The 26197-nt window shown below is 38.6% G+C and overlaps 1 protein-coding gene across 1 annotated transcript in view; it reads right to left on the bottom strand.

Moving 5' to 3' along the window:
- Positions 1 to 24719, bottom strand: part of TPH2 (tryptophan hydroxylase 2) — a 471178-nt gene extending 446459 nt beyond the window's left edge. Inside the window, exon 1 of the mRNA XM_044056995.1 lies at positions 24559 to 24719. Coding sequence (XP_043912930.1) covers positions 24559 to 24660 — 102 coding nt within the window. The 5' untranslated portion in view covers positions 24661 to 24719. The remainder of the gene's footprint in view (positions 1 to 24558) is intronic.
- Positions 24720 to 26197: the final 1478 nt, after the last annotated feature.

Below are 26197 nucleotides of genomic sequence, written 5' to 3'. Positions count from 1 at the left end.
TGTACATATCTGATGTGAAGGTGTATAGCCGGAGAGGGATATTTCTCTACAATTTGTCCATTGTTGCACAGACAACTGCTTTGTTAAACACTGATAAGCCCGTTTGTTGAAATGTGATTTATCTCAGCCCTGCAGTAAGCCTTCTTCTGTGGTGTCAAAAAATGATACAGTGTTCTGTAGCTTGTGGGCTTACTAAAGAATGAGTTTGAATCTGGTATTGTGCATGTCTGTACTTCTACAATCATAGGGATGACTGCATTATGCAACACGTGGTTGGGTACACCTAACCTCATGCAAGATTTTGTGACAAGAAGACAGATCACACTACCCTTTCAATCAGTTTAAAGGCACACATATACCTTGCAGCACTAAGATGATGTAATGGCTTCAAATAGACCCTGTTTCACAATTGTAGTAAGACTTCTTCTATGGCATATGCAGTCAAGACAATATCCTGTAGCATGTGTAGTTAGGTAGGTGTTCAAAACCGATAGTGATTGAGTAATGTCTACAGTTACAACGGGAGAGGCATACTCCATTATTTTTAGGCCAAACAACTGATTTGCACCACAATAATGATGTCATGCCTTCAAATGTGTTCTCTGTAACAACTGAGGTAAATATTTACCTGTGATGTTTGTGGTTAATACACATTTTTGTAGATTATTTATTTATTTATTTATATGTTAACCGGGTAGTGTCCGACTGGGTTAGCAAACCAGTTTTCAGCGGAGACCTGGAGAGAAAGCTCCAGAACAGAATTTCAAACATTTTTTTTCAGAAATTTAAAACATTTTGAACTTACATAGGCAGCTGTTCAGCTCCAGCAAAGGACAACATAAAGTGAGTGTACTGCCATGACACAGTATAACAAACAGCATAGCTTTATTTTATTTCTAGCTCTTTTTTTCTAACAAAGACCTTTCAAATTACTGGGGATTTCATATCAGTCAAAAAGGTTTTCAATTATGCTTGCAGTGAAAGCTCTTCTGTGGCACATGCAGTTTATTGTGAATTCTACAGCATGTTTAGACAGATATGGAATATATATGTACCAAACAAGTGGATTATGGAACAGTGATATGGCTAAATCACACTTGTATGAACAGTAACATAGCTATTTCCTTTTGATCCCTCAGACTAAGTTGCATTGGATAAATGAACATCAAAAGCCTTTCTTGGGTCACACTTTGAATTATGTTATTTGTGACCCCGCCTTTATTATCTGTTGTGGCAGTTACTAAACAGCTCTGTAGAGTGTGGAACTTGATAAGCAGAGGTTTGAAACTGTCAATATCTGTCTTTCAAACTATTATAATAGATAGGAGTGCATTGGCCAAAGAATGAAGGCATGGCACAGTAAGAAGGCAACATGTTTTTGGTGTTAGACTCCATGTTAGGTGAACACATCTATCTGAGGTCTGAGCTCAACCTTGTGTTCATTTGGACAGGGGCAATCTGTAAGATACTCAATGCACAGCACAAATCCATGGCATCCTCTTGTCTCCAGAAACCAAATATTGGGTAAAATCTGGTTATATTGGCTAGGTTTGCAAAGGCCCTTAAGCCATTAGCATAGTAATCTCCTATGAACATATGAACCTATAACCATTACCTATAGGATAAAGATATTAACCCATTCTAGTGTGTTCTTCAAGACATAACAGATATGCTTGTTTTTGTGGCATCAATGATTCATGCACCTCTCTCTCTCTCTCTCTCTCTCTCTCTGAGGTCTGAGCTCAGCTATGTGTTCAAGTCTGGCAAGATGCAATTACTGAGTATGTTAGTGAATGCTCACAGGCATTGTTTCGTTCCCCTAAATTAATTATCTGTATTACATGACTTAATGCAAACATTTATGCAAACATTTTATTATTTTGTTCACAATAAAGGGCTTTACAGGATATGAGGACTTATTTATCATCTGTTGATGTGTGCCATGATGCAAAATTGTCAAAAAGTGTGAGCAGTCTTGCATTATGATGCTTTCTTGTGATTTTGTGATGGGTAGTTGATGTTATTGTAGTCCTCCCTGACCTTCCTTAAGAGCACAGACATTAAGGTGCGGAATTACCAACTAGTAGACCTGGGTTCAAATCCTGGCTGGGGAAAACTGGGCAACAACACCATGCCCAGTATAATGATGTATTAGATGTGTAGGTTCATAGGTTCATAGGTAGGTACTAGGCTATCAGCCCAAGGGCCTAAGTAAGCCTAGCCAACAAGGTTCCCTGGATTACACCACCCAAGGAAGTTAATTTCCTGTGCCCCTGTTGAGCAGAGCCACAGAAGTGATCCACGGAGTGTATTCCCTATTTCTCATCAAGATTTTTCATGAAGAATGCTAATGAAGAACTTTGCTTGACATAGATGGGTACCTTGTTCCAGAGTATAGGAAGTCTCTGGGACAGTAATCTATCCCTCCAGCATGTCCTGTTTATTGTGGTGACAAGGTTTAGGTCCCTAGAGCGTGTATCTCAGAGGGATTGGGATTTCTTTAGGTGTAGCATGTCCAAAAGCTCTGGGTTTAACATAGCTTTATATGTTAGGCAGAGATCTCCTCAAAGTAGGCGATATGCTACAGTGTAAAGCTGGAGTTTTTTGAGACGGTCAGTGTAGGTCATCTGTTTGAGGCCTGTAATCCTCTTTGTGAGGTACTTCTGTGGCCTTTCCAGCTGCTGCAGATGCCTTGTGAGGTACATTCCAAAAGGGGTGTTGTACTCTATAATGGGTCTAATGAGTGCCAAGTAGAGGGGATCAATGACCTCTTTTTTCCTGGATGAGAACCCTTTTGTGATGAGGTGTGCACATAAAAAGATTTCCTGACTACTGTGGAGATGTGATTATCAAAGGAGAGACTACTCTCCACTTGGGTCCCAAGGTCTCTTATCACACATTCGGCATTAAGTAGACTGCCATTTACGTGGTAGTTCATGGGTACAGAGCTTTTACCAAAGGGATGACAATGCACTTTTTGGCATTGAGCTTGAGGCCATGCCTTTGACACCAGGTATCTGTCTCAGTAAGGCCCTTCTGTAGGATGTCCACATCATTTGGGGACTCGACTATGGCTCCTAGTTTGCAGTCATCTGTGAACTTCATTAGCCAGAGGCCTTCTGTGTTAGCCTGTACTTCGGAGAAGTAGATACCAAACAAGAGAGGTTCCAGGACTGAACCCTGTGGTACTCCACTTGTCACTGGTTTGAAGTCAGATTTGGAGTCTGCAACTTTTACAGTGTGGGTTCTGTCAGTGAGCCAGATGGCAACCCATCTTGTGACATAGGGATTTATACCTAGTTTAGTGAGTTTAGCTATAATTTCAGAATGGGGGATGGTGTTGAAAGCCTTGGCGAGGTCAGGATAGGCTGTGTGAACCACCTTACCCTCATCTACTGCTTTGGTGACTACTTCAAAGAACTCAATCAGGTTCAGAAGGCATGATCTGCCTTTCACAAACCCGAACTGGTTGAGGTCCAGAGTTTGGAGGTTACCAATGTCTTTGTTTATGAGTTCCATGATGATACGTTCCATGGCCTTGCAGACCAGGTTCATCAGGCTAATAGAGTGATAGTTCCCAGGAACAGTGGTGGCTTCCCCTTTGTGGAGTAGAATAATTGTTGCTGTGCACCATTCAGTGGGCACAAAGCCTGATGTGAGACTATGATTGAACATGGTGCTTAGGTGGGGAGCCAGTTCGTTCTGAAGTTCATGTAAAATGCAGACTGGGATGTTGTCCAGTCCAATGGATGCTGTGTTTTTGGTTTTAGAGAGTGCAGCTTTTACCTGCATAGATGTGATTACAGGGACTCTGCATTCTTCCTGTATAGATATGGGCTCTTTAGGGGGTGAGAGGTTGGTAAAGTTAGCACTGAACCTATCTGCCAGGATGTTGGCAATATCAGTTGGTTCTGTAATTTTTGTGCCATTGTGCTGTAAATCAGAGCAGATCTGGGTGTTGCCATTGAGATTCTTGACATAGCTATAGAATGCTTTATGGTTGCCCTTAGAATCAGTGGTGATTTTGCTTTCATAGCTAGCTTTGGAGGATCTTATAAGGGATCTCAGCTTCTTACTGAGGCTGACCAGGGAGCTCCTCCACTCATGGGATTTTACTCTCTTTTGCAAGAGTTTCTTCCTTCTGTTGTAGAGTTTGTTTATGGCAGGGGACCACTAGATTGGCTTCCTGTTTTTGGAGGATAGTGTCTTGGTTCTGTTTGGGATAGCATGATCCATGCACTCGTGTAAGTGCTTATAGAGTGCATTTGTGTAGGATTCATCAGTCATAACTGTATTGTCCATCTGCATGGGTGTCATGAAGTTCACCACTTCTGTCTTAAGAAGCATGAAGTTGGTTTTGGAGAATTTTTTTACTGTGGTTTCCTTAATGGTGGGTGGGGGTGGGATGTGGATATCTAGGGTGATTAGCTTATGGTCCGATCTGACTAACGAGGAGTTGTCTTCAGGTGTGGAACACTGGTCACTCATGTTGGTAATGACTAGGTCTAGGATATTGTTGCCCCTGGTGGGGGTGTATATAAGTTGATCCAGGGCATTGGAATTTATGAATTCCAGAAAGCGTTGAGCAAAGGAGTTGGCACATGAGTAGTTTTCCCAGTTAATGGTGGAGTAGTTGAAATCACCCATTATTAGGGTGTTTGGTTGAACCCTAATATTTTCCAGTATATCAAGAAAAGAGGAGTGGGAATCCTGGGGCATGGTGGGGGATCTGTAGCAAGCTACAATTTGGATTGCAGTTTTTCCCAGAGTTAGTTGACTTGGATAACCCTGGATGCATTAAGCTGCGCAACTAGCCTGGAGGAGTGGATATCCTTAATGAATATGGACATACCTCCACCTTTGGTGTTCTGGTCCAGGTTAGATGGACAAAAAGTGTGGTATGAATTATAGCCTAGTAATGCAGGGGTGATCTCTAGAGCCTTGAACCAGGTCTCAATCACTGCACAGATATCGATGTTCTCCATTTTAAGGAGTGCCTCGAGTGAGTGTATTTGGAGATTTAGACTTCTAGCATTGATTAGCTTTACCCTCGGTTTTTGCTTGCCTGTTCCTGTTATGGTGGTGAATTTGTCATTTGAACCTTGCCTAAAAAAGGCACTATAGGGGCAGCAGGACCCTTAGCCAGTACCCAGAATCCCAGGGGTGACATTTGCAGACCATCTCTGACAAAGCATCATGGTCTGTCGACCATGCCATCCCAGGCAGACAGATACTGGACCCCCTTAGAATGACAAAAGAAGCTTAGCTAATTGTTGAAGTCAATCATTTTGTCCTTGTACTGTGGTATCATTCTGGCCGATGGCAGGATGCTACTCAGGGCTAGGATCATACCTGCCTGGGCTACAAGATCAGAGAACTCTTCCATATCTCTTTTCATGTAGTCCAGGGAGGTACGTCTCAGGTTGTTTTCACCAACATGGACAATGACAGAGTCATATTTGTACTTGTTGTGAAATGATCTGAGTGCGTGGGTTATGTGGCAGATCCTGGCACCCGACAGGTAGCTGACAGTAACCTTCTCCTTGTTTAGCATGGTGAGTGGGACATCAGTGTGCCTGAGTATAGAGTCACCTATGACTAGTTTGTTGGATACGTTGTTTTGCCTTATGGGCTGTGGTTTATTGGCACGCTGAGTCTGTGGGCTATGTGTCATTTGGGTTGTACTGGGGGGTGGAAGTTGCTTGCATTTCTGCTTTGGAGGTCTCTGTTGCTTGAGCAGATTATTACTTAGAGCCTCTGTGAATGTTTTTGTGTTTCTATGTGTAGATTTTGGTGGTGTAGGTTTAGTGGGACTATATGATGAGTGAGGTGTGGTGCAAGTGTTACCTTCTCCTCTTGTCTGTCAAGTTCAGTCTTGGTTGGAGAGAGCTTTACCTCCAGTTTTGCTAGATAGTTGCATCTCTCACAGGTTGTGGTGTTGGGTGGCAGGAGGAGATGGTTGTCTGTGTACATGAGGCAATTGTTACATTGCCTCAAGATGCCCAGATTCATCAGATAGACAGGAGAGATCACTGGGAGCTGACCCTTGGACATGCCTGAATAAAAAACTACTTTCCTGTAGACAAGTGAGGAAAGTGAGTATAAGAGCTGTTTTTCTCTAAGCAAGTGAGGAAAGTAAGTACAAAAACTGTTTTCCTCTAGGTAGAGGAAAATTGAGTGCTGTAGTCATTTGTCGCTTATTTAGTGCTAACAACAAGTTCTGAACAAGTGCTGAGCACGAATAAGCAAATTCAAGTGCTAAAACTAAGAATTTGTACCTGGATCTTGTGGCAGATAGGCTACCTAGTGCTTACCACTCCCACTGATAAGCTAGAATGCTCTGCTCCAACACATAAAGGCTTGGGTGGCTCAGAAGCTTACAAACAGTCCTGGTTTCAGCAAATCTGTATCTGGACTAGACTAGTTACAGGAAAGGTGGGATACAAGTGCAAATGCGTGTTTTTAAACCAGAAAATTGAAAGAGATGGAAAAACTGCCCAAAAGGCCAATAAAGTACAATTTATGGGCCAGAAACCACTCTTATGGCTGATAGGCTACCTAGTGCTTACCACTCCCATTGATAAGCTAGAAGGCTTCCTTCCAACACAGAAAGGCTTGGGGGCACAAAGAACATTAAGCAATCAATGTTCTGAGATAGTTGTCATTTCTTCTTCTTTGTTAAAATGCACCAGATATACCCTTTGGAAGGTTGGCTTTGTCAATGTCTGTGCAATGGAGTTATTGACCTAAGCAAGGAGCATGACGTTTGTCACAGGGCAGTTGCAGATGGTGTATGTGAAATGTAAATTGTCAAACATCACTTACTAATACACATTAATGTTTCATCTGGGTGTGATTTATGGTACTGTACTGTCATACAGCTATTACTAATGTATTTAACAAGGCTTACTTCAGAGGTAAATATTAGGTACAACATGATGGTATACTGCATTCACATGTGTACTTTGATAGACTGTATGGTGTGGCATTTGCAGCAGGAAGGATACACATTATATCACTGATGATACCACCACAAAAGTATCATACTCAAATAATTATAGCCTGACATTTGATACTTTTTCCCAGTAGCTGATATCGTAATACCTTAATGCTAGCATGTAATTTTGATCTGCCTAAGTCTTGTCTGGGCTACCTAACCATTTGTGATATAGACATGTAAACATCCTATGCATAGTGATATACATAATGGCATTCCTACACACACACAACCCATTTGTCAAGGGACTGAAGAGTACATGATTTGTACCTTGATTTATGTGTGTGATTGCATATGTCACAAGACCATAACCCTTATTTTGCAAATACATACATAACTCAAATCTGCTATAGTTTGACCACTGTTGCATGTATATCAGATCATTATGCTGTTGATATCCTGGTCAAAGTGACAGTTCTGTGCATGTATCCTGTTTTCTAGATTTCACTGCATACATACATAGCATGTATGAACAGTCACAAACTATCTAACATTCACAACATACAGGCTGCTGCCACAAATGCTTTTTTCATGAATACTATTATTGGAATGATCGCACAAATTATTCTTCTCAACATTTTCACATTGCCACTGCAGTTTACATTGTCATTACAATATTGTTTCCTTCATACACATAAGGCACTGAAAGACCTACAATTCTTTAACCTGTATATATGTTCAAACATCAAGCATGTGAATTTTTTTGGTCACTCCCAGAGCATATATTATAGTGGCAGAGTTGTTCAATACACCTGTCACATAGGCATAGCCAGATAATCACAATATAATCTTATAACTACAACATTTTTCTGAGCATGTCTCAGGAAATGTATAATGGAAAACATACAGTATATTTTGTAACTGTCTAAGCTATTGTATAATTTTCACTAATATACAACACATGCTTTGCTAAGACAATTTTATGTTTACAATAACCTTTCTATGGTTACAAGTGCCAAAATGACAATAAAAACTCAGTTTATGAAGTGCATAGGGTAACAACTTCACTGTTCAGAAAAAAAATTTATATGACAGGTGGAGACTACAGCATAGTTGTTGGTTACAACATATAACTAACTTTCTGGTTACACAACTGATGTGCAATATCTGCATCCATCTATTATATGCTTTCCTTGCTGTTATCTCAATTCTGCAATTTAAATTCACTTTACATGAATTACATTTACTTAGTTTGTGACACTGTAGCTGTATCCCTCTCAAATCCTTTTGTCAGCATTTCCTTTTTTATTATGTACATGTCCCTAATTGCACAGGATTACTTCTATAGTTAATAATAATTTTAATTAACGTTGTTTGCACACTAATCTATTTATATTTAACTACATGTTCCTCTTCAAGTTTCTCCTGCCTTTTAGTAATGTAATACAAGTTGTCCTTGCCTTGTATTGTGCTGTCTGCACATGCTCACTTACTAGGGTTGCATGTATGTACAACCTATTTATATGATGTGCTTGAGCCTCTGAGCACCTCATTGTGGCTGCTAACAGGTGCTCTAGTCATGAACAGTTGCTGCTGAAAGAGTAGCCATGCTTAGTGGCTTGCATATTTGATGAGCACTACTGCTCGTTGTACTAACATGTATTAAGCATGGAGGCTTGGTGCAATGTGTACACACATGTTAGTGAATTCCTGGCTGTATCTCATTTGTACTTTATGGCAATTAAATACAACTACATTGTGTCTGTTTACAAATTTGTTAATCAACAGTAATGAAAACATAACACAATGGATTTCAATATGTTTATCACACTAGCCATGCCCAGAGCTGTGCAAACTTAACCAGAAGGTAAAAAAGGTAAATTGTATCTCATCATTTTCCCATAATATCCACCTGTGATGTCATTATTATATTTGAAAAATAAACAAGTGCATTGATCTTTTATATTATTCTTATTTTTATCATTTATTTTTATAAAATGTTTGTCATTTTGATTTAAATAGTTCATCTGTCCTAAGTGTAACATTGTTTGTGAACTTTTAAGTTGTTGTTTTAACCTTGGTTGCTGATGGCAGCAAACTGTTATAAGGGAACTACTAACTCTATGTAAACTAGTAGTATACGTTATTATGCAAGTAATAAAAATATAACATTTTAAGTTGAAAGTTAGAGACAAATTGGAAAAGAGGAAAGCAGAAACAAATCATAAAAAGTAGCAATTCAATGGGCAGGTTTTTAGGAAGTTGGAGGAAAACAGAAAACATGCAAAGTGCATGCAAAGAGTAGCCAAAAGTCTGGAATGCATCCTCCAACTGTATGGCAGAAGTCTTAGTAATAAGCTCCAGTCTATTCATTTCTGTGCAAACTCACCTGTTCTAAAGCAGAGTTCTTTAGTCACAGTTCAAAATGGGCATTAATGCACAGTTTAAAAGCAAGTACTAAAGAAACATATAGCGAGTTACTGACACAATAAAAAAGAGATTGTTAAAAAAGTTCCCTGCCTTAAAACCCACATTTGTGCGGTTTTCTGCGATTTTGTGCATTGCACAACATCACGCAGCGCCATTTAAGCAGTTTTAAAGTATTCCTGGCTCCACAAAGTCTGGTCTTCAATTTTTCCCTTAGAACAAGTCAAACTCTCAAAATAAGTACTCAACCTTCATTCCACAGCCCAGCACTTGCTCAAATTTCTCAATAAACACTAACAAACTTTAGCACTACACCCCCTTATACTATCCAGAAGTACAAGGCTCCTTATTCGTCCATTCCGGACAATCAATAAATCAGTTCTTTAAACCATCCAGACATGTCCAAAGCACAGTTTCAGGTATACTCTAGAGTCCAGCTGGTGAATCTGGGAATCTTGAGGCAATGCTACAATTGCCTTATGTACACAGACAACCCTCTCCTCCTTCCAAAAAACTCAAATATATGTGAGAGATGCAACTAAACAGACAAACTGGAGGCCAAGCTCTCTCAACCCAAGACTGGCACCATCAGTCAGGAGCAGAAGGAAACCATTCGCACCACACAACCAGTTTCACATAGACCAATCGCACCAGCATACCAGACACATAAACTCACAAAAACATACACAGAGGCTCTAAATAAAAATCTGCCAAAGCAACAGAGACCTCCAAAGCAGACATCCAAGCAACCGCTACCCCACAACAACTTTCACATATCACATACTTCACAAAGTCAGTGTGCCATGCAGTCGCAGCCCCTAAGGATAAATAATACACCTAATACACTAGTAATTGGAGACTCTATTGTCAGGCACACTGACATCCCACTCACCAGATTGAACAAGGAGAAGGTCACTGTAAGCTGCCTGTCGGGTGCCAGGATCCGTCACATAACACAAGCACTCAGGTCACTCCACAGCAGGTACCAATATGACTCTGTCATTGTTCATGTTGGTGTGAATGACCTGAGACGTACCTCCCTGGACTACATGAAAAGAGACATAGAGGAGCTCTCTGATCATGTAGCCCAGGCCAGTATGACCCTGACCCTGAGTAGCATCTTGCCCTCATGAAGAATGATGCCACAGTATAAAGAGAAAAATGATAAAATTTAACAATTGGCTAAGCTATTGGTGTCATTCAAAGGGGATCCAGTGTCTTTCAGCCTGGGATGACATGCTCGACAAGCCACATTGCTTTGCCAGGGATGGCTTGCACCTGTCACCCTTAGGCTTTTGAATACTGGCTAAGGCTCTTGCCACCCCCATAGTGCCTTTTTTAGGCAAGGCTCAAAAGACAAAGCCACCTCCATAGACAATACCAGAAACAAAAAAACTAAGGGTAATGCTACTCAATGCCAGAAGTCTAAACCTCAAGATGCAAGCACTTGAGGCACTCCTCAGTATGGAGAACATCGATATCTGTGCAGTAACAGAAACCTGGTTCAAGGCTTCAGAGAGCACCCCAGCACTACCAGGATTCAATGCATACCATTCTTTTTGGCCCCAGAACTTGTATCAAAATACTAAAGGCGGGGGAGTATCCATTTTCATCAAGGATACACATACCTCCAAGTTAGTGGCACTGCACGAGGCAGTGGAAACCATCCATGTGCAACTAACAGTAGGTAAAACTGCTTTTCAGTTTGTAGCCTGCTACAGATCACCCACCTTGTCTCAGGACCCCCACTCAGCATTCCTGAGAACATTGGAGAATATGAAGGTCTCACCAAACACCATGATATTGGGGGATTTCAACTACCCAAACATTGACTGGGAAAACTACTCAAGTCCCAACTCTTTCATCCAACAGTTCCTGGAGTTTATAAATTCAAATGCCATTGAACAACTGGTCACCACTCCCACAAGAGGGGACAATATATTGGACTTGGTCATCACCAACATGGGGGCTCAATGTTCCACACCAGAGGTAAACACCTCATTGGTAAGATCAGACCATAAACTAATCACAATGGACCTCCACATCCTGACCCCCACCCCCAGCCAAGGAAACCACTGTGAAAAATTTCTCAAAAGCAAACTTCACACTTCTCAAGACCGAGGTGGAAAGTTTCAAAGCCCCTGGGCTAATGGAAAATGCTACCCAAACCGCAGAATCCTTTACAAATGCACTCTATGAACACCTACAGGAATGCATGGATCATGCCATCCCAAGTAAAACCAAGACTCACTCCTCCAAAAACAAGAGACCAGTCTGGTGGACCCCAGCCATAAATAAGCAATACAACAGAAGGAGGAAAGTATTACATGATAAGGCAAAATCCCAAAAAGGGAAGGCATCCCTGATCAGTACTAGCAAGAAACTTCGATCCCTCATAAAATCACCAAAGGCTAGCTTTGAAAGAAAAATCGCCAAAGACTCTAAAGATAATCACAAGGCGTTCTTTAGCTGTGTCAAGAATCTGGGTGGCAACTCTCAGATCTGCTCTGAGCTGGTGCAAAATGGCACAAAATACACTGAACCCACTGACATTGCCAACATCCTGGTGGACAGGTTCAGTGCAAACTTTATCCCCCCTTCCCCCCCAAAAGAGCCAGTGTCTATCCCAGAAGAATGCAGTCCCCCAGACATCACAGACACACAGGTGAAAGCAGCCCTCTCCAAAGTAAAAAACACAGCATCAATGGGACCGGATGGTATCCCGAGCTGCGTCTTACACGAGCTCCAAAATGAACTAAACCCTCACATAAATTCACTGTTCCAACTCAGCCTTACCACAGATTATGTACCCAAAGAATGGCATACAGCAACAGTGATCCCACTCCACAAAGGAGGCACCACAATGGATCCCGGGAATTATCACCCTATAAGCCTGACTAGCCTGGTCTGCAAGGCTATGGAGCGCATCATCATGGATCTCATAAACAAAGACATTGGGAACCTCCAAACACTGGACCCTACCCAATTCGGCTTTGTTAAAGGCAGATCTTGCCTCTTAAACCTATTTGACTTCTTCAAAATAGTAACCAAAGCCATAGATGAGGGAAAGGTAGTCCACACAGCCTACCTGGACCTCACAAAGGCCTTCGACACAATACCCCACTCTGGTATCATAAATAAGCTTACCAGCTTAAATATTAACCTATATGTCACAAGATAGGTTGCAAACTGGCTCAGGGATAGAACTCACATGGTCAGAGTCACGGGTGCCATGTCCAACTCTAAACCGGTTACAAGTGGCGTCCCACAGGGCTCAGTCCTGGGACCCCTCTTGTTCAGTATATACTTCTCTGAGGTACAGGCAAACATGGGAGGACTGTGGCTTACCAGGTTCACAGATGATTGCAAACTGGGAGCCATAATCGACTCGCCGGCTGACACAAGCATCCTCCAGAAGGGCCTTACGGAGACGGATAACTTGTGTCAGAACCATGGCCTCAAGCTAAATGCCAAAAAGTGCATAGTCATCCCCTTTGGGAGAAACAAAGTACCCACAAACTACCACATAGAAGGTAATCCACTAAGTATGGAAGAAGTAATTAGGGATCTGGGGACCCAAGTAGATAGTAACCTCTCCTTTGACAATCACATTGCCAAAGTGGTTAGAAAAACCTTCTATATAGCTCACCTAATCAAAAAAGGGTTCACATCTAGATCAAGAGAGGTCATTGTGCCCCTCTACTTATCGCTCATCAGGCCCATAATTGAGTACAATGCCTAATTCCGGATGTACCTTACCCAACACCTGCAACAGCTGGAGATACCTCAAAAATACCTCACCAAGAGGATCGTGGGCCTCAAACAGATGCCCTATGCAGCTCGACTAAAGAAACTCCAGCTCTACTCAATTGCTTACTGCCTACTCAGAGGCGATCTCTGCCTGATGTACAAGGCCATGTCTAACCCAGAATTGTTGGACATGCTCCACCTCAAGAAAACCAAATCCATTAGCGCTACATGCTCCAGGGATTTAAACCTTAACACAACAATAAACAGGACATGCTGGAGGGATAGATTCATATCCCAAAGGCTTCCCTCGCTCTGGAATAGAATCCCAGTCCATGTTAGACAGAGCCCCTCGCTGACCCTCTTCAAGAGAAATCTTGATGAGTGGATGGGAAATCGTAAATTTACTCCTGGGATTACTTCTATGGCCCTGCTGGACAGGGGCTTAGGAATCTAGTCTAAAAGGGAGGCAAAAGCCAACACATTCTGGCTAGACTTATAAATGCCCTAGGGCAGATAGCCTAGTACCTACCTATGAACCTAAGTAAAAAAAGTGCTTATCCATCAGCATTAATAAATGAAATGGATTTCATCTTATAAATGGTCTCTGTGCTTTATTGAGAGAAGGCATGCAGCCATCAACATAAGATTTTTATTCTTATCTTTTAGAGGCTCCAAGTGAGTTAAATCAGCAGGAAATTACATTTTAAAAAAATCTTTTTAAGGTCTGTAGCTTCTCATGATATTTTTATGTTTGGAGGTAGGGGTTGGATAAGCAAGACCCACACATTTATTTTGTGTGCGGAATTTAAAAAGCTAAATGAAGAGACAATAATTATTGATATCCATTTAAGTGCATCCCAGTAATACAATCACATAGTTTAATGTTGCAATTTTATAGCAGAAGCAGCAGCCATGTAAGAATGCATTTAAGATCTAGCACAAGTGACACGTTATATATTCACAAAATGTTTTGCATGAACAATGCAGTGCAGTCTGGTACTACATCAACATGCATGTAGCCTATGTGCTTTTGTTCACAAATTTGTAATTTTGACATAGATTAAATTAAACAAATGAAGTGGTACTTCTTTTATTTCACACGCAGTAGGGCACTAATAAAGCAGAAGGTTATATAAGTTGGAGAAACGTAGGGCAAACCAAATAATCCCCTTCTTGTCTCAAGAACAAGTGATCCTACATTTGGAACTAACAATGCAAAGATAAAGTTGCCAGAAGTAAAACATTTCTCATAATAACTTCTTGCATAAGATGCATGTGTGTGTATTGACTCAGACTTGAACTGGTTAAGATTAATAAGAGTGATGTTTGCTAATTTCTCTTGTAATATGGATACATTCAGCACAAAGCATTGCAATTAGGTCCTAGGTAGGTTATGTTAGTAATGGGGAAAAAATGACAGTGCAAAAAAAAAACACTTTTCTTTGATGGGTCATCAATTCAATGTTATATATAGCCACTCTTGTTCTTTTGCCTGGTTTTCTTTGCACAGTAATATACATATTTGAAATTCTGTTTAACCAATGAAGGTTTGCTATTTTAACCTGTATTTTCTAAGCTAAATTCTTGTCTAGAGGATTTTATATAGTAAATGGAAAGAGAAGATTCCACAAAACATACACAATAACAATTCCGTATTTGTTTAAAATTTAGGACAAAAAAGGCAAACACACACACATATACACACACACACACACACACACACACACACACACACACACACACACACACACACACACACACACACACACACGCACACACACACAGCTAGGTTGGTGCCATTTTGTTGAAATGTCCTTAGACATAGGTTGTATTAAAATATAAGTGTTTACTTCCATTCATTCAGTGAAAAATTACTTCCAACACTCAAAAAAGGGAGTCCTGCTTCTCAACATGGTTATTATTGGTAGGGTCCGAAACATACATGTTTGCATGGGACAGACATTAAGGGGCATACCGGGCTGTATTCTTTATTTTATGGTATTGAAGTGGCAGACTGAGTACTTGCTAAGTTAATTTAGGTGATCACTAACAACTAACAGCTGACAAATGCTGTTGTGATTTGCAAAGGATGATTTTCTTTACTTCATGAAATGACACTGGTGGATTGATCTCCACCAGTGTCAGCATGGATATCACTGATGCTAACAGACTGGGCACCCTGTGTATTTGTAAATAGGTCTGGATTTGTCTGGGAGGAATGACAGTTTGAAGATGGAGATCTACTTTGACTACAAAAAAGAGGCTGTAGTTTGCAGAGGACAGTTTTCTGTGCTACAATTTATTTTTGTTTATCGATGATTATTTAATAATGCATGTCAAAATGCAGGCTACCTTCTTATGGACTGAACAATCTGTCAGATTTTAAAACTGTAGAATACTGATTTCATCTCAGGCCCATAAAAATGCAAACTTCTTTAATGTCTTTCTTCATATGTTTTTAGTGAAGGTCATTAACCATTTTTACTTCTGTCTTCATGACAGTTTCCACTGGGCTTATTTTCTTGTGGAGAATAGTTTTTCACTTCACTTATTTCATATAGCATCTCACAAAATGTACATATCTACTGTTTTCTACTGACCTATCTCTTTACTAAACATCCAGATAAAACTTAAATCCTTCTGTCTAATGGCACTACATATTTCTTTTGAGTGTATATGCTACGCGTATCATGCCTCTATTCCCATTTTCATTATTAACATCACCTCTCTCACCCTGTGTACTTCTCTTAGATTTTTGTTTTTATGAAGCATTTATTTATTTATTTACTGGTAAGTAGTAAGGGCAATTACCTAAAATAGAGCTAGTGAAGTCACATATCAGATGGTATTTAAAGATTTTATTTATTTATTTAGTTTATTTTACATTTGTTGACCGGGATAGTCCGACTGGATGCATGTCCATTTTCAGCGGAGGCCTGGGGAGAAAAGCTCCAAGGGTAAGCAGATACAGCATTACATAATACCAGCATTACATATTACATACAGACTATTTACAGAGATTACATAAGTAAGCAAGTTAAACAAATTCCGCAGGTTACAGTTAATCCTGAGTGTAAATCAGGATTAAATTAAATTACACAGTAAAGTGGTTAACAGATTTTTACACATTCTAGAGAGAGTTAGCCAGGCTTGATACAGTGACATAGCCAGTTAAGTGACAAATGTTGTTTGAGTCTAGTTTTAAATTGACCTAAGGTGGAAAGTAAGGTAATATCAGCTGGAAGAGAGTTCCAGGATCTACTTACAGAGTTTGCAAAGAGAGAGTCACTGGCTGTGTTATTAATTTTGCTAGTCTGAATTAGTAGTTTGTTAGAGGGTCGAAGCGGTCTAGGATTGTTATAGGGGGTGATAATATTTTTAAGTGCAGGAGTATTGTTCGGATTATAGAGGATTTTATAGGCCATAATCAGTTGGTTATACTGGATTAGGCTGGGTAGTTCAAGCCACCCAAGCTGATTTAGATTGATGCAATGATGTGTCCTAAATGGCAGCCCAGTGGCAAACCTGGCAATGTGATTGTAGCAAATTGAGAGTTTGTTAAGGACAGTCTTGTTTAAATTCGAGAGTAGAGGGGATGCATACAGAAGGGTTGAAAGAAGGTGAGAGCGAGGTATGGCAATTTTAGCTGGAGGCGTTAGGAAGGCTTTTATTCTGTAAAGTGACCCTACTTTTTTTATCAATGGTTTTGATAGTTTGGCTAACATGTAGGTCGAATTTTAGATTATTATCTATGACAACACCTAATAGTTTTGTAGAGGGGTCAGGGGAGATTATTGTGCCATCATTTGAATTTATGGTAAAGGTGAAAGCAGTAGACCTACATGTTGGTGAAAATAACAGCATTTTAGTTTTTTTGGGATTTAGGATCAGATAACATTCAGAAAGCCAGTTTTCTATTGTATTAAAGGTGGTCTAGGTAGATGACCATAACTCTATTGGAGATGTGGCCTTGCAAATCAGAGTAGAATCATCAGCATATTGGATACAGCTGACTTTTAGGATGACAGCATAAAGGTTGTTAATGAAGATGGAGAACAGCAAGGGCCCTAGTATAGATCCCTGTGGTACTCCAAGGCTGTTAGGTAGAAGGTTAGAGAGTTTGTTCTGCAAGAGGACAGCCTGCTGTCAACCATTCAGGTAGGACTGAAACCACTGAAGGGCTCTAGTATGTAGACAGAAGGTAAACTATTGCTATGAAAAGAATAGTGGGTTCATGTTGTAGTCTTCCTAAATGGTTTATGAGTTTAAAGTCAGTGAGATAATTTCAGACTATATGATAAAGCCCTGTTTTATTGTATGACCATAGGCAATCTTAACTTCTCAAACACTTAAAAGATAGGCTCCTCCTTCTCTCTATGCCCAGCATGGTTTCAAGTCACACTACAGCACTACCACAGCTCTTCTTAATTTCACCCATCATATCAGCCTTGACAAGTAGCCGCGGTGGTGCAGCAGTTAGAGTTGTCGCCTCATAGCAAGAGGTTCTCCCGTTCGATTCTCAGCTGGAGCACTTTCTGTGTGGAGTCTGCATGTCCTCCCCATGGTCGAGTGATGTTAAAGACATGCAGGTAGGTGCGAGCATGAACAGGCATGCCTTCTTTGAAGGTTGGGCATCGGGCTGGCAACTTGGCACCATAAAAATCTACTGCCAATCATGAGTGGACTGGAGTTCCGCTGTGGCTACCCTTAACCAGGAAAAGCTGAAAGTCTTTTCTATCAGCCTTGTCAAGAACTCTAAAAACTTTGTCTCCTCTCGTTTTTTCACTTATCTGACACTGTATCCCATTATATTCTTCTCCATAGATTATCTTCATTAGGCCTTGGAAACTACTCCCTCTTCTAGTTCCATAGCCATCTTTCTAACAGGCTACAGGAAGTAAAATGCAAAAGGAACAATCTCCATTCTTGCACATCTCAGCTGGAGTGCCACAAGGCTCAGTCTTGGGATCCATACTCTTCAAAATTTTTATTAATGTTCTCCACACTGTTACTAATCACACAACTGTCATTTAGTATGCTGATGATGCTAGACTGATAACCACAGCTGAGCTGTTGTAAGAAAATATCACCAAAACTTTTCCTTCTATAGAAACCTGGCTCAGCAATTCTTGCCTCCTGTTGAATGCTAAGAAAACCAAGTTATTGCTTTTCAAACCAAAATCTGTGTCCTAACTTATCCATCACCTCATCAAACAACATTCCTATTGATCTTATATCCCACACAAAGCTATTTGGTGTCATTAAATATCACCACCTAAAATTTGATATTCAAATACAAAAAGGTATCAAGAAAACCCACAGAAAAATTGAACCCCTATATGATAAACACTTTTTAACAAGCAATGCCAAAAAACAATAGTCTCTGCATATCTCCTACCTTCAATAATATATGCTGTTTCCATTGCACCAAACTTCAGCAAACTATATTGACAAAAATTGAACAATGCTATATCTAGACTGCTAAATCCATCACTAAACAACCTGCTAAATCCCACCACTGCCTAGCCTTAAAACAGTTAAGCTGGCTTGAACTTCCATACTATCTCTCTGTCACCCACTTCACCCATTTAGCAAGTGTTCATAAAATAATCTTCAAACCTAAAAAGGTTCCAGTACTCCAAGCCTTAGTGGGACCTTACACCTCTGCATGATCATTACTCTCCACTGACAAGTCCCTATTAACAATAACTAAAAGCCGCAATTCTGCTGGTCTATCCTTGTACTCAAATTATTTCTCCAAAATCTGGAATTCTATCCCTACCACCACCAGACAACACTGTACCATCTCCAGATTCAAACACTTGCTAAAACAGCAATTTAAAAACATTTTACTCTGTTCTTGCAGCTAGCCCTTACACACTTTTATTACCTCTATATACCTCAACAAAGCAAATTCTCATAGTAAATTTCATACTGTTTTATCCCTTTACCCATTCTGACAATTCTGTTCTCTCTACTTATCACCTGACAGGATTTTCTCTCCAGCAAAATTCTGTCTCATACTCACTGCCTTCTACATGTACCAAAACTTCACTACAACTTTCTTTTTTCCCCTTTCCTCACTTCTTCTTTGCTTTCTACTCATATCTCTCACACCAGTTCTCTCCTATTTCTTCTAACCATAAATATAAAATTGTAATTTGACATTTTAAACCCCACTGTATATGCCAAATTATGTATTAATATGTAATGACTATATTTTTAAGGATTGACTTTTTTTCTATTATAGCTATCTTTCGGTTATTGTATGTCCATACTGTAACTCAGCTTCACATTTTCCACTATTGTATACAATTGCCTATTTTACTACTGGAGCTTTTTCTCCAAGCTCTGCAGAAAATGGGCTACCACAACCCAGTTGGACTTACCTGTTCAACAAAAGCAATAAATAAATAAATAATATTTAAACAGAAACCTCAGCCTAACAATCAACAAAGCAGCTGGGCAGTTAAGAAGAACCCACTGTTTTAAATTAACTGCTAGAGTGCATGTTGCTGTAGCACTGATAAGGTTTTCACTGCCTTCAGCATGAGCCTGTCTTGTTTGCCCACTCAGGGTCAAACATTTCCTATGTGAAGAAATATATGTCTGGTGACAAAAGTTTTCCATTAAGAGCCTTCATCAAATTCCATTTTGATGGCTGATATAAAAATACATTTTTATTTCCTTCTACTGTCAGCATTCTGCATGTTTCCTTTGAGGCAATGCTTTCTGTGTCTCTGTAGTTACAGTGCTGCTTACAAGATGATAACCCATCAGAATCATATTTAGTGCTCTGGGGATTAAGTACAATATCATAAGGGCTCAAGTTAATTGATTCCTTAAAGAGAATAACCTAGAAGTGATGCTCATAATACAAATAATATAAAAGCTTTGCACACTTTTGCATTCAACAAGGTAGACAAAATAATTTATGTTATCTTATTTAACAGAAAAAGACCTCACACACACACACACACACACACACACACACACACACACACACACACACACACACACGCATACCATTTACGACTTGTACTGAAGTGACCAAGTGTTTGGTTACAGTTAATATGCGCACCTTAACTACACACAGTCTGAGAATTTACATGCTCCAGTGTTATGGGAAACAGTCATTTTTCCAAGATACTGTTATTATTTCCTTCTCTTCTTGCAGACAATACCTTGACTTAAGTTAATTTTAAGAAAAGAAATTTTACAAAGCAACTTAGTGGTAGTCCTAATATATGTTTTAACCATGTGTTTTGATACCAGAAACACGATTTTTATTTCATCAACTTTGACCTTTGCAAATGACTTCCTTTTAGTATTTATGTTAGCACTTTTATGTTTTCAACAGTTCTGATGAAGTCCTATACTGAGGATGAAAGGGCTTCACCATTTTTACTAACCTGCTTTGTAAGATTTTTACAGTTTTGGTGGATTTTATTAAATATCTTCATACTACCTTGAAGTGTTTAATTTTTGGTTCTGGTCCTCCATAGTACTTGAGCCTTTGTTTGGATGTTTTTAGTATTATTTTGGCTGCAGGAACATACACCGTGGTTTCAGTTTTAAGTTAATTTTACTTGAACACCAAAACTGGCAGTACTAGTGTCAAAAGTGATAGCAGGGACATTGAGCTGAACATCACATTGTGTCATCCAAAAGACAGCATATCTTATACTGGACTCAGATGCCAGTGTTTCAGTTATTATTTCAACTACATCTGGGATTAGAACCCATAATATCTTACAAAGAGGTACATATTCTACCAGCTGTGTCACACTGTCACTATCTAAATATGAGGCAATGGAATTGAGTAAAATTAATCTAATCTCTTAAAAAAGAAACACACTTGAAACCATTCCATTAAGCAATATTTCCTTCCTTCCCTCCTTGTAAAACACAAAAACAATTATCGCTCAGGCTACTGGTGGAAGAATGGTACATATTTGTAATGGCAGAAATGATTGAGCATTTGCTCTATGCAGTAGAAAACGCAGTAGAAAGTGAAGTAAGATAGTTACTTTGTTAAGATGGACTGGATCTTACACTAAATCATCTAGAATAAGGAAGTGAAAAAGTAAGTGTCAGATCATGCAGGCTCTACACACATACAAACAAATGCACAGACACACACACGCACGCATGCGCACACACAGATATGAGGAGGATGAACACTATGTCTAGTAGAAAAATTTAATAGTCATGTTTCCATGTTTTTTTCAGCATGCGCATATATTTACATATAATATGCATGTGTGTGTGTGTGTGTGTGTGTGTGTGTGTGTGTGTGCATGTGTGTGTGTATATAAACACACACATATCCATCTATATATATATATATATATATATATATATAAAAAAATACATATATATATATATACACACACACACACACACACACACACCACACACACTATATATATATATATATATATATATATATATATATATATATATATATATACATATACACAAACACACACACACCCACGCACTATATATATTGTTTTTTTTTCACACCAAATAAACATGTAAACCATCAGACCATCACCACAGAAATTGAACTGCATTTATTTTTTGCCAGGAGCACGAAAGCGATTTCCAAATTAATTGCTTTGCTAGTGATTCCAAAGTCTATAGACACACTCCTTCAGGCTTTTTAACAAATACAATTTTAATGTCTCAACAGGTAGCACACTTATGTTTGGAGCAGAAGGTTGTGTGTTCTATTCCCACACCAGGCAGTTGAATTAAGTTTCCATTACTGACACTGCTGTGTAGCACGAGGTAGGGGCTGCACTCATGAGTGTACTGTCCTTCAGATGAGACATTTAGGGTAGATGTAAAGATCCCACTGCACTTATGGAAATATATATGGAAAGTTCCACAGTGTGTTGACCAAATTTCCCCTAGCTATACCCCCCCGCACACACAGTTCTATTCTGAAAATATATATATAAATAGATAGATATAGAAAGAGAGAAAGATGCAGATGCAGACTACACACAAATGTGTGTGTGTGTGTGTGTGTGTGTGTGTGTGTGTGTGTGTGTGTGTGTGTGTGTGTGTGTGTGTGTGTGTGTGTGTGTGTGTGTGTGTGTGTGTGTATACAGATAGATACAAACACACACACACACACACACACACATATATATATATATATATATATATATATATATATATATATATATATATATATATATATATATAGAGAGAGAGAGAGAGAGAGAGCATTGTTTTGTTGTCTCACTCATTCATTCATTCGTTCATCTTCTGATACCCAGTTTATCTTATTCATGGTTCCAGTTGAGGAGAAACCAATTTTTTATCTGTTTATTAATTGGATAAGTCCACTGGCAAAGTGATGTCTTTCAGGAGTGATCCAGAAGCCTTGCCTGGTTAACTAATGTAATTCTATCTAAGCAGGCACAGGGTATAAGACATGAAAGTAATCTTGAATGGAACTTTTCTCCATAAGTATTTAGTTGTTTTATTTTCTTTAATTTACTTTTGTGTGTGTGTTTCACCCTCTAGCCTGCCAGCTGTCATGTTTCAGATTTCATAGAGAACATACTCACCATTCGCTTGTCACTACACACCACATCACATTTAGGAGGATTTCCATTTTCTTGTGGACACTATCTTACTGATGCTTATATACTATAACAACTGGTTTCATGGTCGAGAACTATCCATATGAAAAGCCATCATATAGGCAACCAAATGGGTGAATTATTTTTGCTCTGCCTATCTGGTGCCATGCAGCAGATTCACATGTTGAAATTGTGCAGTGCGTCTCACCATAAATTGTGCATGTTTCCATGCATGGGTCTGATACCATTTACCATGGGTTCATTTCACTCTGTGCCTCTGCACTCAGAGCACTACTTCAGCTAGGTGCAAGTTGTGCAACATATCAGACTGTGTCCCGCCACAAAGAAAGGGTAACCTTGCATGAGCCACTTACTCCCCCCACCCTTGCTGACTCCTCTAGACTAAGCTGCTAATTGATCAAATGTCACTTAGATTATATATTAGGTGTTTTCCCCTGGAACATGCAGAAAGTAAAATTTCTTCTAGCAAGTAGCAGAATATGAAACAAATGTTTGTTTAGCATTTGTATTTATTTAAACTGCAGTAACCTCTTAATGTTACACATTTCAGACAACATTATCTTTTTTGCCAGATTTACAGAAGTGAACACAAAGGGATCCACAAATAGAATTTGACACAGGAGTACTTATGCATTGTATTTTATACCTGTCCTTGTTTTGCTACATATAATTGTATACTTTATTTGTTTCATAACTTTATTTCTGCAGGAGTGCTGATAGCCTAATCTACTTGTATAAAATGTGGATTGTTTTTTTACTTACTCATCAAACTGTACTAAGGACTACAATAATTACATTCATTCATGGATGTGTAATAATGCAGCTCAATCTGTATTAGCTGTATTTTACTATTCAGCTTTATTTTCCAGGCAATGGGTGAAAGGGTTCACATGGATCAACTCACTATTCCAGTTAACAACAATGGGTCCACATGGAACAGGTCACTATTCTGATCAGCAAACATGAATACATGCATTTGGTTACATTCCAGCAAACCTAGATAAGTTTCTATAGCCAAACAAATACAGAGGTAACATCTGTGCACTAATGCATGCACACATTGATTTATACCTAAAGTTCACGTTGAACATACTGTCAACAGCAGAATACATACAAGCATACCAAGCACATATTTAACACATCTGACACATCTCATAGGCTATATGGCCACATTATTCTACTTTTAGCATTTCCCCAGTTAGACAGTCAGAAATGAAAGGACTTAATTCATTGTTTTATAGGTAAAGATGACAAATTAAGCAGATGAGAAAATACCTTGTAAAGCCACCTCACATCGATAATTACAATGTGTTGTTTTTTATTAGAAATATTTAAAAAGCCATTAGGATTAAATTAGATCTCTAAGAATTTTTAGTATTGTAACGTGTCTGTCAGCAGTAAATTTAAGAAATGTTCCTTGCTGCTCTCATGTGATTCTGAAGTTTTCTGCACAGATGTCAATTTAATCTCCAAAGCTATCCACTTTCTTCTTTCCTATCAAAAGTCGATCTGATGTCTGCAAGGTGAAGCCTTCTGAAATATTCTGTGAAATTATTCATATACTTTTCATAGTAATAGCTCAGTCTGCTTACATTAAATGATGAACAATTAAATTTATCTTGCAGAAAAAAACATATTATACCCAAAATTGCTTTAAAAGGTTTCATACTTGAGAAAGAGATCATTGTATTTAAACCAGCCACTTTATTGTGACAACAAAACAAAAAGAAAAAATATGCATCCATTATGTTTCAAACAATTTTGTCGACATTCACAAACAGTATTATCAAGAAGTTAAGCAGATATATGTTTTTTACTCACTGTTTGATTATTGATTGGATGATCCTCTAAAACAGCAGAATCTAGTGAGAACCCTCTTCTTGCCCAGTATTTGCTTGAAAACATCATCACTGAAGGATGCATGCTGATTGCTATTCGATTTTCCCCTAGGAAACAAAATTAGCAATTCCTAGCAGCTGCTTTTAGGTATCCGCTAAAACTATCTTCATAAAACTGAGTTCATTTTCTGGGGTTTTTATATTCCTGTTCTCTGTGATGTGATGATAAAAGGATGTTCATATCTTCTCTGGCTAACGTCAGAACAACAGCTAATCTCATGCCATCTCCTACATGTTATTTTTCAAAGAGCAAGTAAATATATTTTCATCATCTTTATCTTATGTGTGAGGTATGAATAAACAGAAACATTTTGCTTGTAATTTTCAAAACAAACAGCCTTAAAAAAATATATGAATACACACAAATATATATATATATATATATATATATATATATATATATATACACTGCAACTGTGTGATGCTTTCGTTTGACTATGCAGTTCATTTGTCTAATGCTTATTTTTGCTTATGCTTATTTTTCACTGTTTGACAGATTTACTGCATAAAATATTTGCTATAATTTACACTGCGTCAGTTTTGAAAGTAATATTATAATCAAACTAGCATATAATTGATAGCATAATTATTTTAAACACAGAAACAATATAAATTAAAGATCTAGAAAATCAAATAATAACAAATGTAAGTTCATAGCCTTTCAAAGTTTGGCTTCCTAAGTGTTGTTATATTATTAGTAAGGCAGATTTGCCAAATATTACTTTATAGCATATATTTGTCTAGACAGATTTTGCTAACCTCAATGCTACTATTTGTCATAATGTCATAGGGGAGGTATATGGTTTTCTATTAGTTACAGGAAGATGTTAATAACCGTCTTGCTATTAATGCATTAGTATTGTTGCTTGTATTACTAGAGCAACTTGCTGCATGCTGTCACAGAAATTTGACTACATTAATTGTGCATTTATGTGATCTTTAGGCAGACTTTTTTTATAAATAAAAACCCTTTCTTGCATACCCACGACTAGCTTATCAAAGGAACATACATGGAATGCCCAACTGAATATAGTTAGATGCACTAATATGTATATATGCATGTATAATTTGTGTTACTCAACATGCCAGGTCTAAAGAACAATATACAATGTAACATTAGATCATATGAAATCTTTGTTGTAAGAAAAAAAGCCCTGTCTGCCCTTCTGCCTATGTTACAGAGCTTATTTTACTGCATAAGCTATGTAAGCAGGACTATGCAATGCATTTTACTAGTTAAACATGCATCAGAGCAACACTTAGTAAAGTGGTTATGCCAGTGGAAACCAGATTTACTTTGTAAAAACACTCAATTCAAACATAAAAAAGATTATAAAATATTTTTACATACCTAATATTATGCAGGCTGAAAAAAGAAGCAAAAATGTAAAACAGAGGTTGCTTCTCAAAAAAATTAAAAAATGTCCTGCTTTCTTTTTGTTTTCTGTAGACATAGAAAACACAAAAAAGTAAAAAAAAAATCTACATGTACTACGGGCTACTATCCAGTTCAACAATTAAGAGGAAATTATATATCTCAGGGCATAAAAAAATAATTATGA

This window comes from Protopterus annectens, chromosome 15.part0, assembly GCF_019279795.1.
Source record: "Protopterus annectens isolate FY-2018-M chromosome 15.part0, PAN1.0, whole genome shotgun sequence".
NCBI lineage: Eukaryota > Metazoa > Chordata > Ceratodontiformes > Protopteridae > Protopterus > Protopterus annectens.
This window is presented reverse-complemented; position numbering and strand designations above follow the sequence as displayed.